The 14,369-nt window shown below is 42.0% G+C and overlaps 1 protein-coding gene across 2 annotated transcripts in view; it reads right to left on the minus strand.

The window, feature by feature from the left end:
* PAXIP1 (PAX interacting protein 1) overlaps positions 1-13,850 on the minus strand; it is a 33,088-nt gene extending 19,238 nt beyond the window's left edge. For both annotated transcript variants that reach the window (XM_086741850.1, XM_086741849.1), the window contains exons 1-5: positions 13,545-13,850; positions 8,452-8,586; positions 6,437-6,480; positions 3,195-3,258; positions 2,079-2,192 (exon numbers count right to left, since the gene is read on the minus strand). In XM_086741850.1, the coding sequence (XP_086597976.1) occupies positions 2,079-2,192; positions 3,195-3,258; positions 6,437-6,480; positions 8,452-8,586; positions 13,545-13,793 (606 nt within the window). In that variant the 5' untranslated portion in view covers positions 13,794-13,850. The remainder of the gene's footprint in view (positions 1-2,078; positions 2,193-3,194; positions 3,259-6,436; positions 6,481-8,451; positions 8,587-13,544) is intronic.
* Positions 13,851-14,369: the final 519 nt, after the last annotated feature.

Raw genomic sequence — 14,369 nt, forward strand, 5'->3', positions numbered from 1 at the left:
GATGGTTTTCTCTATCGTAGTATTAGACAGTTTACATTATCTCCGAAATATTAAAAGGATAATTGGTGGGACAATAATATACTCAATTTCTAATAAAACAATATTAGAAACTGACAAAGTTTTACAGATTTATGTAAGGAGGTATAGAACCTGATCTTAGAGTTACTCAGATTCAAATAACTAACCAATGTGACCCCTCTCACTGATTGTAAATTTTTTTTTAAATGGTGATGGAAATCTGCTCATGTTAATAAAGGACAAATACAACAACCCATAGAAAAACAAAACAAGAAACTTGCTCCATCCACCACATCAACTAAAAGCATCCAGGCAATCATTTTTAAGGGAGCTTCAATTCGTTTCAAGTATTTTCAATCTCTGAACAAACACACTAAATCAATTACAAATGTAGTTCTTCTTCAGGAGGTGAGTGAGGTTTCTGCTTCTTCGTGAGGTTTCAGTGAAATACTATAGCCAAAGCATTATTAGCATTATAGTACAGAATGCTGTTGTGATGTGCTCAATGCCGCCTTTAGCCAGGTACTTAATCTTTCTGATTCAGTTTCTCCATTTGCATAAAGACATCAACATTTGAGTCCCTACAGAGGAGTAGGAAGTCAAATGATACTAAACTAGGAAAAGTTGTGGATTCCCTTGAGGGTAGAGAGGCCTTACAAAGGTATTTGGATAGACTAGAGAGCTAGGCAATCACCAACCATCTGAAACTAAACAAGAGCAAGTGCCCAATTCTGCACCTGGGATGGGGTAATCCTGGTTATACGTACGAACTGGGGGACACGAGGTTGGTGAGCTGCTCTGCAGAAAGAGATCTGAGGGTTTGGGTTGATGGCAAGTCTGAGTTAATGGTGTGCCCTTGCAGCCAGAAGCGGCAACCATGTCCTGGGGTGCATCAAGCACGGCACAGCTAGCCTGTCAAGGGAGGTGACTGTCCCACTCTGCACTGCACTGGTGCAGCCCTACCTTGAATACCGTGTACAGTTTTGGGTGCCTCAGTGTAAGAAGGACATCAAACTGTTAGAGCATCCCCAGAAGAGGACAACCAGGATGGTGCAAGATCTTGAGGGCAAGACTTACGAGGAGCAGCTGAGGTCACTTGGCTTGTTCAGCATAGAAAAGGGAAGGCTGAGAGGTGCCCTCATTGCAGTCTACAACTTCCTCAAGGTGGGCAGCAGAGGGGGAGTTAGTGATCTTCTCTTTCTGGTGACCAGCAACAGAACATCAGGAAACTGAATGAAGCTGCATCAGGGGAAGTTCAGATCGGACATGAGGAAAAGGTTCTTCACTGACAGGTGTGGCTGGTCCCTGGAACAGGCTCCCCAGGAAAGTGGTCACAGCACCAAGCCTGTCAGAGTTCAAGGAGCGTCTGGACAGCGCTCTTAGTCATATGATTTAGTTTTAGGTAGTCCTATGAGAAGCAGGGAGTTGGACTTGATGATCCTTATGTGTCCCTTCCAACCTGAGATATTTTATGATTCTATGATGGGAGCGATTTGAAGTATGACTACTTGATCAGCAGTTGGACAGGAATGCTGTGTACTGTTTATCCTACCATCTCTCTTTAAGAGAAATGACTTGAAGGATTTTGAGAGTTCTCTTTTCTCTAAGAAAAAAAAAAAAAAAAAAAAAAGAAAATAACCTGTTCTTCCTTCTGCTCTTTATTGCTCTCTCCCTCATAACATCAAAGGGCATTTTACGCAATTTCTCAATTTCGTCCTTCATTTTTCTTCACGGATTCTGTATCTACAGATTTACAAATCACAATCACTAATGATTACAACATGTCAAAATTATGTTAAGATAAACAGAATAAAATGTTTTATTCAACCAGAAATATACACATTGATATGAAATTGGACATCTTTTAAATTAATCAGGCTTAAAGCTACGTAGAAAATAAATAAGAACCAAATAGCTGCAATGCATAATTGTGTTGAATTTAGCTGTTCAAGACTAATGAAAAGTCTTAAGAAGCCTAGCTTCAGAGAGATGGAAAATTTTTGATTATTCAAAAGCAAATGAGAGTTACAAGAAGAACTGTACATGTAATAAACTCTTACCCCCTTTGGCTCAGGCACAATCAAATGAGTACACTTATTATTGAGGCTCAGCTGGCAATTCCCTCCATAAAAAGTAATCAGAGCCCACAGCGTACTTCGGTCTTCAGAAGAAACCTAAAAGGAAGGTAAATAAGCCTTTTAGTTCTACGCAACCAGCTGCCTTCTGCTTAAAACATTTTAGCACAATCTATGACATACCATTTACAAGTCTGGCTAATGTATTACCTATCACTTTTAAATACCAAATTAGCATGAAAGTTACAAAGCAAAAAGGATGACAAAGAGACACAACAAGAAAAGACATTAAAAAATCATTTTTAACCTGCACAGAGGGGGGAAAAAAAGCATTCTTCACTCCTGTAAAATTCAATGCTAATATATCTCACCTTCCACAAGAGAAAAAAGTTAGTGATCCAGCAAACAAGAATTATTTATATTACACAACCTGTTTAAATTCATTAAACAGAATTTTAACAAGCAGACCAAATTAATGGCCTGTGTAAACACATGAAGTGTTTATTTCTAACAGTTTATGCCACAGCAATGTCCCCTTCCCCTGCCAAGAAATCCACATGTATTAAATCCATCCACTCAGAGTTAGTGACACTATTACAGGAATATTTTAATAAAAAGTCTAAAGCACATATATGCATATATTCGATTAGCACCTAGTGCCTTATCCTGTCTGTCTGCACACACACAGGTCACCAACAAGCTACTCACAGATCTACAGAACTGGCTACGAACACAGGCCACCTTTCCACTTACTTTACTCACTGGCACCCTTGTTAAGGTTTTAGTGCATAAGCAGGTAAAACACGTTGACTGAATATTGTGTTAATGCAGAAATAGAAGAATAGGAGCAAAGACTAGTGTACTCTGCATTTTACAATCACCATATGGCTGAATAAAATATGAATTACTGATTGAATGTTCACAGTTTGAAATGTCCGTGCCCTCATTTTCAGTGAAACTGGTTAAGGGGACAATTCACCTAACATACAGGAAAAAAAAAGTCACAGTACAACAGAAAAACTGGTACCTCTCCTCAAAAAAAACAGAGCATCACACACATATTGTACATTGAAGTAGACTGAAATATGGTTCACTTCTTACCTGAGAGAGACAGGCAGTGACTCCAAAAAAGATCTGACCCGATTCTGGAGAAAAGCCATTTACACTGGAAAGCAGGTGTCAAGGATGCAAAATAATTTAAATCAGTTTCCTGAGGGACATCAGAAAGAAATTAAATAGATTCTCAGATACTATCAAGTATTTGACCATTCAATAACTTTTGTTTTTAAAAGCACGTTGTCTGTTTCCAATTCAAGTTGTATGCATCAGGAAGAAACGGAGGTTCAAACTGGATCAGGACACTTCTAATATTATGACCAATTTTGGTAACATTACAAACTTGCCTCTTCCCTGAACATCTCCCTCAGGATGCTAAACACAGGAAGTTTAGCTTATAAGAATTAAGTCATTACCCAGAGCTTCCTTTCATTTTTAACTTTTAAGAGGTCCATCGGTTTGACTAGAGTTTGCACTCTCTAAAAGAACAGAAGTGAAACAGACTCTCTTAAAACAGTTACAAGCAGCACCGCAATAACCTTCCAAGTGGGTCTGGAAAACAAAGAAGAGGGAATGCAACAAAACTTGCTTTTTTTTTTTTTCTCCCAGCAGCAGAAATTCAGAAGTGCTTTAACCCTCTTTCATCTGTGGAAAAATAAACATACCTCATTCTTGGTTTTGCTAAGAGAATTAAGAAAGAGATCACCAGCCCTCTTTATGGCATCATAACTGAGGTTTTCACACACAAAACTGTATTTCCTTCTTCATGAAAGCTGCTTCCAGATTCTTTTTTCTGTTAGTCAGATTTTGCTAGCATCAGTTAGCAGCGAATAGGGGAACATTCTGCCTTCTGAAGTTCCCTCTGGTGAAAACAACTTTCACAGCAGAATGTTAAAACGTATTTATAAGAAATAGGTAAAATTATTAAACGTTTATATTGTATTAAATCTTTCTACATTAAACTTCACCTTTAACAACTGACAGGCAAATGCCCATCAAATAAATACTGGAATTTGTAAGCAAACATAAAATCTTTAGGAGTCTTATTAGATTCACACATCTAACTGACAGAAGATGTTTCTAGGACTTGCTTCTTCTATAAATTCCATGACAACTGAGTATTACATCTCCAAATTAAAGTATAAACAAAAGATGAAAATGCAGAATCTTAAACCTCTGCTTAAACAAGGTCCCAAAACCAATCAACTGGAAAAAGTAAGCTGTTACTGACTATATTTTTTTCATTATGGTAGCACCTAAAACCTTAATGAATGGCCGGATGCCACTGAACTAGAAGTCATAAAGAGACTGAAACAGAACAAAGTTAAGACTTAACAACCCGTTTTAGCGAGCACTCTAGGGCTCAGAATAAAATCTAAAAACATCAAATTCTAAGGACATGAAGTGCTAGAAGAATAAAGTCAGAGGTCCAAGGACACATTTATTGCTGACAGGTGTACAAAACCTTCTTCTTCCACGCAACCCAAGAATATGAGACTACTGAGACCTGGTCTTTTCATTTGGTCATTCCTATATACCCACAATAAAGACTTCCTGGGCAATAGCCATTCAGGGCTACATTCACACATTTATTGCTACAATTTAGTTATGGACTGCATCACTCAGTGGTTTTATCTGTCTATTTCTCTTCTGGGGATGTAGTAACGTCAGCTCTTAGAGCATCCTTTTAAAAAGCCCTAGTTTCAGACAGAAGACCAATTTTTCTAAAAGTACAACTTCTCCATCAGAAAGAACAACACTAATAATGCAATGCTAGAATACTTAAGTCTGAAAACGTAGCTAATTCCAAGCTATTTTAGTATTTTTTCAACCCAGTCCTCAAGAACAGGGAGAGGGCTTACACACATGTGACACAAGCAACCATATACTCCCACCCTGATGCTGATAAACACACTTACTATTTCCAAGATGCAAAACCACAAAAATCACCACCCTACATCACATCACAATAATCAAATTATTTTTAATACAGGAGGAGCTCTGCTAATTTGGGGTTTGCCATGCAATGTTTGGTACATTTTTTCCATCTGAAAGCCAAGTCATTGCTGGAAAACTTTCTTGGGCTTAAGTCTGAAGACTAGCCATGACTATGGCAAGCATTTCACACTAACTGCTGAATCCCGACATGTTAATTATCATGATCAGAACAGCTGCAAAGACCTTATTATATCATTTTAGCTGATTAATTCAATGCTTTCTCTTCATACAGTCCACTCCCTGAGCTGAATTCTCTTGGTGACGTAGAGAATATACAGGCTGTTTCCAAAATAGTTGAGACACAGTGAGATGCAAAGGCACATACCTTGAAATACTGGGTATAAAACATGAATTCTGAATCACTGAAGCACATTAAGACCTGAATTCTTCATACAAACACCTGGATTCTTGCACCTACCACCTCCTGTTTGCCATTATAGGCATGAACACCCACTAACCTCATTCCAAAATGAGATCTCACGCCTGACAGCGTGCCTCCCTAGTCCTGGCATTGTTTGTTGCAATCATCCACTCGCATGTGTACTGAAATGTATTGCTCTGCTTCAGCTTTTCCATATACAAAATCCTTATTGTGAATGGTCTGAGAAAAAGATGCGTGAATTTTTTTTCTATAATAATAGCCATTGTCACCATTCCTACGATCCAAAGAAAAAAATCAAGGGGAACATAAAAAAAAAGATGGAACAGCAGTAACTGACAAGAAGAAGGAATATGCCATCCATATGCAAGAGTATACGCTCCAAACAAGTTAAGAAACATAGATCTAGCCAAAGACTAACAACAAGGGTCTACCAAGGGCAAGGACAGACTATCCCAAAAATGGGAATACTGAAACTATCTGTTTATAAACTGTTACTTATAATACAGTGTTGATACCAGTTATCACATATTTATCCCTTACTTAATTCTGCTTCTATAAAAGGCAGAATATGTCATTCTACTGTGAACCATCATCTGCTCCCCTACCGCACTCCAGTGTTTTTCCTGCATCCTCACAGTCAATTATCAGCTTTCAGCTGAAATATTTTGAGTCCCTTTGACGACAGTTTTCTTACAAGCACCTATTAAGAATTCAAAATAGCCAGAGGGACAGGAAAACTGAAATAAGAGAAAGAAGCTCCAAACACGTTGCAATCCTGGCAGGCAAAACACATCCTATCATTTTAAAAATTTAAATGTATATACTTGGAACAGTCTGTAATCCCTCAATGGTGTCTATTTTAACATGTTTCCTATAGAACTGATTCAAATTTGAACTTAAAGGATACGGTAGAAGAGCTCCACAGCGAACGGACAAGATCACCCAGGAAGGCTGAAAAATAAAAACCACAAGATAGTAAAACCCTTGGTCTATATGAAATATAAATTACCTTCCAAGTTTATACTATAGCCAGTTTCAGTATCTGTCTCCTAGCTTTGAAAGCCGGAGTGTTTTACAGACATTGTACTTACGCCTTTACGAAAAAAAAGCTGTTCTAGTTTATTTATAATAGTCAATATAAAGACTGCTTAAAGGTTGTGTAGCAATATGAGAGCAAAACCCCTTTCTCTTGTCCTGTTGTGCCAGGAAAACCATTTACAGTATTGATTCATCCTCTCCCTTTTTTCACTTCTCCTTGCTCTAAAAAAAAAAATAAAAAAAACCACAAAACCAACCCTCCATAGAAAAACCATACTCATCACCAAGGAGTCAGGAACCATAAGCTTACACAGAAAGAAGTTTCTAAACACAAAGCAACGCTGGCTGCTAAGCACACAGGTGACGGCCCCTAACTGACAGTATTCTGGGACAGAAGGGCTCAAAGAGAGAGAGAAGTGGTAGAGAATGGAGGAGATGTAGGACAGAGGTTCCAACACAGCGTATAAGGAGGAAGGGGGAAAGAGTGGCATCACACTCAGTGTGAAATTACTTTTCTTCAAAAAACAAGCAAATAAAAAAATATATTGTGGTAACTATGTTTATGGTGTCACAGTTCTTGCTAATAAGAAGGCATTAAAAAAATGAACTAAAAATGTTAATTCATAACTCCTCAATTCTCTGCAAAAAAAATGGGAGATATTCTCCCTCAAGTTTTTCTCTTCCTTATTCTCTGTAACAAACCACCTTTGCCTCCGACTTCCATTCCCTTAATACTCTTCTGGATTACAGATCATGCTGTGATGTTTCCAGGCCAAACTAAGTGACATTACTGAAAGACTTGCTCTCGTTTGGCAAACAAAGCTTAGCTAGTCACAGTTATAAAAAAATTAAATTAGTTAAGTAAATGGCATTAGAAAGCAGAACGCAGTTACAACACTGATGTCCTTCCTCCACATGAGGATTACAGCAGTCTTCTTGTTTATAAGACTAAAATTATGCCACAGAACACTTCAGAAAAAGGAACTAAAAATTAATCAGCACAGCCACTATAACCATAAGGTCTCTAGCTAAGCAACTCTTATTTTTTTAATTAATTAATGTCTTCTACACTGTCAGGTGAACTCTCATGACATAGCTATCAAAATTCTCTACCGCCACCTGCATCCATGCAGAAAAAAAAAAAAAAAAAACACCCCAAAATCGTGTACCCAAAGGTATTGGCAGTGAAATACTACTGTTTTTTCTTCTCATCACTCTCATGACTTGCAGAGTGACAAGTTCACATTTTCAAACACGAAGCCCAGAATCTTTCACTGGAAAAATAACCCAATATTGTAAGATAGTAACAAAATACCAGTAATTCCAGTATGAGTAAGAAAAGAAAAAAAAAAAAAAAAAACACCTTGGAAAACTAAAATCAAGAGAAAAAAAAAATCTATTTTTCTGCAAGTTCCTATTGTTTAAAATTAGCATAGTACACATATGCAGAATCAAGAAAATAATTTTGCATCTTGCCAATTATATGTGTTTTTAAAAAAAAACAAAACTCAGCAATCTACTAGTTATTCGAAATTGAGTTTTTCCATTGCCAAAAGGTTGTAACAACCTTCCCATCAAAAACATTTCTGAAGTACATCTAATAGGACACCATCTCACAGACGACTGAAGGAAGAATCTGGAAAAAAAAAAACAGAATAGAAAAAAAAGAAAACCCAAACCACTGATAGATACAGAGTAACAAGAGAAAGGAGAGAACAGAATTATCATATAAGTCTCTTAATCAGGATAAAAGTTTGTGTAACAAGAATAAAAGATTTTTAAATATCTATTTCATTTGGTCATCACCCAAACAGGAATATTTTCTGTTACAATAATGAAGTATCCATGTCAGTACTTTGACAATACCATGGATGAGTCATTCACCTTTACCACAGGGAGATCAAAAACTTCACGAGATTCTCCAACTTCTGGATTGTCCCCATCTTCTGAAATAATATGTGAAGCCAGTGCATTGTAAGAAACTTCCTTTGCTTTCCCAGCTTTCAGAAGCTGAATAACCTAAACCCAAAAGAGAACAGGGAGAAGTCAACAAATTTTACCACTTTTTATTTGAGAAAAAAATCAGTGCAAGAACACACTAACACACGAGAGGAATAACTATGACCTTTTTTCTTGGTTGTCCTCCTGTAAGTTGCTAGCACTCTTTATGAAGTTGCCAAATGCACATCCCATCTAAAACCTGACCCCAATGGTTTAGACCTCCGACATATTTTAATCATTCAAGTTGACAATTTACTTTCCAAAATAATTTCGGCTGGGGAAGAAATCTGGAAAATGTCAAAATTTCTCCAAAACGCATATTCCTCAAAAAACACCTCAAAACATTTTTCTCTCAGGCAGGGTGAGAAAACTCTTCTTCTCAGCGTTTGTTTTTGCATATGGTACGTTTGGAAGTATTTGAATATACTTTATAAGAGCTTGAAGTTTAAAGAAGGTAATCCAATGGCTGCCTTAGAAAAGATAATATCGTAACTGTGCATTGCAGTCTTCATAGGAATTCTTCTAGAATTGGCCAGTTATTTACATGGATAGAGAAAAAAACAAATGTTCATGCATTTTCTGTAAATGTTCATTTAACAGCTAAGAAAAGAATTCCACCTTCACCAAATGTATTTGGTTCCAGTATTTCTAGATCAAATCAGTAGACCTCATCCCAGAGCATACAAGAAAGTCTGCAGAAGCCATTCAGCTACTCCAAAACCGTACAGCCAGACAGAAGAGAGAGAATAGGAGAGAATATGGCTAATGACCCCTTGGTATGAGAAGGATCTGCAGGCCAAAAAAAAAGTTCTAAGCACCACCTTGAGAAGGGAAAACATTCTAATAAAGAGTTGAAGTATTGGGAAAAGAAATGATGGAGGACTAAGTGATCTAGAGAAATAAGAAAGAAAAAAAAAAAGTAGAAGGACACCTGCCCCCTAAGTTACTACCTTAAAGAGCTAAAACTGAAATTTCTCACTCCACTGCTCTGTCCTCAGAAAATGCAAAACACCTCAGAACTCACAAAGCACATCGTACCCCTATTTTTGCATGGCCCTCATAGAAGATGTTGGTTTACGAGTTCAGCATTCTCCCAGCTCAGTTCTAGAGATCTGTGTGATCAGCCTTGTCCCCCAAAAAGAGGACTAACTTTTATTTGAATAAAAATAAGAGAGAAGGTAGAGGAGTGTAGAGTAAATACTAAGTAATTGGTCCTTAAGCAATTACTACTCATTCTACACACTGAACAGGACAGAGAAGGCACTGAAAAAAAAGAGACTTTCAAAACGGGGCATTGGGCTACTATAAAACACCAGAAAAATAAGGATGGAAAAGTTGCCATTGTAAGGAGACAATTTTGGCATCTCCTGACTGAAGCGCTTGCTGCTCTTGCCGCCACACAGTCAGGGACAAGAGAGAATGTTTCCATTTCACACACCAGTCTCCTAAATCATGGGATACCATCCTGCATGAAATCCAGTTAACCACAAGGTAACACAAGATGCTGCAATTTCAACGGGAACAGCTAAATCAAAATAAAGAACTTTTGAAAACAGTAGATATTTAAGAACAGCTTGACCACACAAGCTCCTCATCTTGCACAGCTCTCCTGAGTTACAAGCCCCATTCAACTGTTTGTTTCTGGAAAACAAAAAACAGCAGTGAACGTAATGAAAACTGAGCACCCAAATCTCACAGATAGCATGAGAAAGAAGTTACAACTAATGAGCTAGAAGAAAGATTATTTTTTTTTTATATGGAAACAATGCTGCATTAAAGAGTCTGTACAAAAAGTTACACTAGTTTCAGGTAGCAAGTTTAAAACTATAAATATGATAAATAAAAACTTCATATAATTATTTAAAGTGGTATGAAAAAAAACTTTTCCTAATTTAGCACATGTCAAATTCAAAACTCCTCCCAGAACGCATGGCTTCTTTAGTTTAAGTAGTGCCCCGACTGAAAAGTTGTACTGGCACAATTAAAGAACTTCACCCATACTGGTATCAACCATATACCTGCAACCAGAAAAGACAATGCTGAAAAGCCCCAATATGATCGTTGCAAAAATCCTGCACTTTAGGTATTAGCTTATATTATTTAAAAGAAATTTCTTTTTTTGTGCACATTAATTTTATCTTTGCTCTCTCCCACTAAAATCTGTGTTGGAAGAAACAAGAGGAATAGTTCAAAACTAAGAAGTAAGACAATGGGCACAAAAATAAATTTAAAATAATAAAACAAGAGATAACTAGAAACCAAATATCCTGCTCAAAGTCCTTGAGGCTGCATTGCCTCACTTTTTATCTTTTTCTGTAAGAAACACTGATTTTAACTGGTGTTACCAAAGCATGATGGTTTGGGTTTATATCTTTCAGAAAAGCAGAAAAATTATTTATTTAAAAAAAATAATAAAAGCTGACACCTACTCCTCACTCCCTCTAAGGTGTGAGCAGCCAAGTGCGTATCCCAATGGAATGGATTTAAAGTTGAGAGCCAGCAGCCTAATTCCGCCTCATTTGCCAAAGAACATCTAGGCACAATTCCAGACTTTTGTTTCCCTTTTAGTTCATGCTGCATATGTTTTAATAGGTAGTACATATGCAGTTATTCACCTGAAAATACTATTTTTTTTTTTTGTCCTTACTCTTGGATTTGTTTTGATTAGAGTGCCCACTTGTGCTAGGCCTGTTTTAGTATTAGTATTTACTAAGATAACTGGTTTTCCAAGAAACCATTTGGAAACCATTTTAGGCTGATCAAAGTGTGCTTCATCCAAAAGATGAAGGAAGAAACTTATTTTCAGAATCAAGCTAACATCCATTTGTATATGAAGAAGTAAAAAGTGCCAAATGTATTTGTAGTTTTTGTATTAGTAATGGAACAACATTTTGCTGTAAGAAATGTTTTCTAGAGCTACTTGTGGAGTTCAGTTTAGAATTTCTGCTTTTTGTCTCGGTTCAAAACACCACCTCGTGTTTGGGTTGTCCCCAGGGTACCACAGAGGGCACCTGCAGGAGGGAGGACAAAGACACTCAGGAAGAGCTGGCCCCAAGCTCAGCACAACACTCTTCCTCGCTCCGACTCTGCCCTCCCTGGTGCCTCCTGTTCCCAGGGGCTCACCAGCGCAGGGACCAGCACGGACAGGAGCGAGTCCTGACCTCCGTATAACACTGCGCAGTGCCAGCAAGCCACTTCAGAAACCAGAGCACCGGAGGGAACAGTGTTGGAACAGGCCAGTCAGTTGCAGAAACAACTCAGACGCACAGGACTCCTCAATTCGGGCATTGCTCACGTCGAGAACGTGGCTCTACAGCTTCCAGCACCGCCTGATCTTGGAAGCAGCGTAATCACTCCTGTGCAGTGTTGTGCCGAACCTTATCAACTGCGCCAGAGCCACCTTCGGTGTCCGCCTGCAACCCAGAGAAGCCATCCACAAACAGAGGGGAATTTAGTGTCCCTAATTTAGAGAACATCAAAGCCTCAAGACAATGATACTAACTGCTAAGAAGAAAAAAAAAAACTTACTGTAAGAAAGAAAAGTAGCTTATGAGAATGCTCATTTACTCACTCTATGGGAATATCGCTGATTGTCTTGCTGTGTCAACACAACTAACTACATGGCTTTCAGGACACTATTTATACAAAAAATTATATACAAAGGTTCTATTGTCTTTTTGCACTCATCTTCATGCACATAATAACATTGCCTCTAAAGGATTTTTTAAAGTACAGGAATTGTTATTCAAGCTCTAACACACTGTCCAAAATTTTATGTCTAAAGACCTTGTTTTTTTTTTTTCCTGCTCTTTAACTATATTCCTACACTGTACTTCTTTCAGTATATAATCCTATTCCTATGAATAAAAACCATCTCAAGAGGTCAGCGCCTACGTCTCAAGTTCCCTCTAAGGCCTATAAGACTCGGTGAATGCCAGGACATGAGATTAAAGGAATCCAATGCTGAACAAAGATTCAACAGCAGCAACTACCAAGGAAGCAAAGACTTTAATTTCAGTATGAAGCACGTGGGAATCTGTTTGCAGGAAGGTGCTGTCCTAAAGCTAGATACAGTACACTTCAAACACTTGTCTAATTGGACATGCCACAGGAACTTTATTTTTTTAAACCACCTTCCACCCAACACGGCTGGGTGTTATTAACTGTAAGGCCAACTTTTCATCTAGGGTATGGCCCTAAGGCCAGAGCAGGCCGACCCTGCCATCCAGGGTACTGCCCTAGGCCGGAGGGCTGGACGGTCATGTGTCAGCACCGCCCGCTCCCTGCCCGCTCCGGATCCGGGCTGGGAAAACACGGAGGAGACGCCTCAACCGCACCGCACCCGGCGGGTCTGAAAGGTCCTGGGGCGGGCACCGGAGCCACGGGAGCCCGGGCTGTGCCCGCCCTGCGAGGCTCACCCGGCGGCGGGCGGGGAGCGGGCTGGAGGAGGGTCCGTGCCGGGAGGGAAGCGCCAGCCAAGCCTTTCCTTGGCGACGCCTCCGCCCCGCCGAGCGCGGCCTGTGCCTCTCCCGGTCCTGAAGCCGGATACAGCGACCGGGCGGGGCCGAGGCCGGGGCGGCGGGACACGGAGGGCGGCCGCCCGCCCCGGGCTGTCACAGGAAGTCCCTCCGCCCGCCCCTCCTCCGCTCAGGCGGCTGCGGGGCCTGCGCACCGGGGCCGCTGGCTCCCATGGCGGGTGGCGGCGCGCAGCCCGCGGCCGGTACCGGCCCTTACCGTGCCGCCCCCCCCACCCCCCTCAAGCGCGCGCTCCCCGCCCCCCCTCCCCGCGCGCCTTCCCCGGGAGGGCGCGTGCTGCGAAGCGGCCCGTGAGCCTCCAGCCCGCGCGGGAAGTGCCGGGGGTGGGGGGGGGGAGGGGGGGGAGAGAAGAGCAGGACGATCCCACAGTGCCCCCCCCGGGGGGGGGGGCAAGCAGGAAAGAGCCGAGGGAAGGGGCGAGGGGGAGGGTGACCCGGTACCTTAGGGTCGATGTCTCCCACCACGAAGAACTTGACATCTTTGAACATCTCCTCCGGGACTTTCAGCTCCTCCTCCTCTGCCGACATGGTCCCGGCCGCCAGCAGCGCGGCCCCCCCCCGCGCCCCCTCCCCGATATCCCCTGCGTTCACTGTGAAAAAGCCACCGGGGCCCGGGTCTCCCGTCCCGTCCCCTCCCCCCGCCAAGCCGCCGAACCGCGCGAGCAAGGCGCGCGCTGCGGGACACACCATCCTCCGCCGGGACGCAGGGGGGGTGCAAGGGGGAGGGGAGAGCCGCCCGGACAAAGCGGCTCCCCCCGCCCGATCAGCCACCCCCGGTGCCAGAGGACACCGCCCGCTCCTGGTCCATGGGTGCTATCTCTGCTCCTCCCCCTCTCTCCGAACCGGACCGGGAGACGCAATCCGAGTCGGAACCTCCCCCCCTGTAGGGAACGCAGTGGACTCGCCCCGAACAACTGAGGCGGGCAGCGGGGATACCCGGACCCGCCCATTGGCAGAGACGCGAGGGAAGGGGGGAGGGGAGCGCCCCGCCCTCCAGCCCCGCCTCTCAGGGCCGCCCCATGCCCCGCCCCGCGCCCCACCCCCTGCCCCACCCCCTGCTCCCTTTTCCCGCCGTGGAGGCGACGGCGGCAGTCGGTACGGCCTGGCTCTGTCTCGCTGCCCGCCGCAGCCCGCAGGCGGCTCCCCGGCGGGGGCAGGGCCCCTCACAGCGCCGAGGGGAGCAGTGGGGGCCCTCTCGGGGCCCAGGTGTCCCCCTCAATCCTGGTCCATGAACTGGGCCTTCCGTGGCTCTGAGGGCCCCGTACT

The sequence above is a fragment of the Chlamydotis macqueenii genome, chromosome 2 (genome assembly GCF_036417535.1).
Source record: "Chlamydotis macqueenii isolate bChlMac1 chromosome 2, bChlMac1.mat, whole genome shotgun sequence".
Classification (NCBI taxonomy): Eukaryota; Metazoa; Chordata; class Aves; order Otidiformes; family Otididae; genus Chlamydotis; species Chlamydotis macqueenii.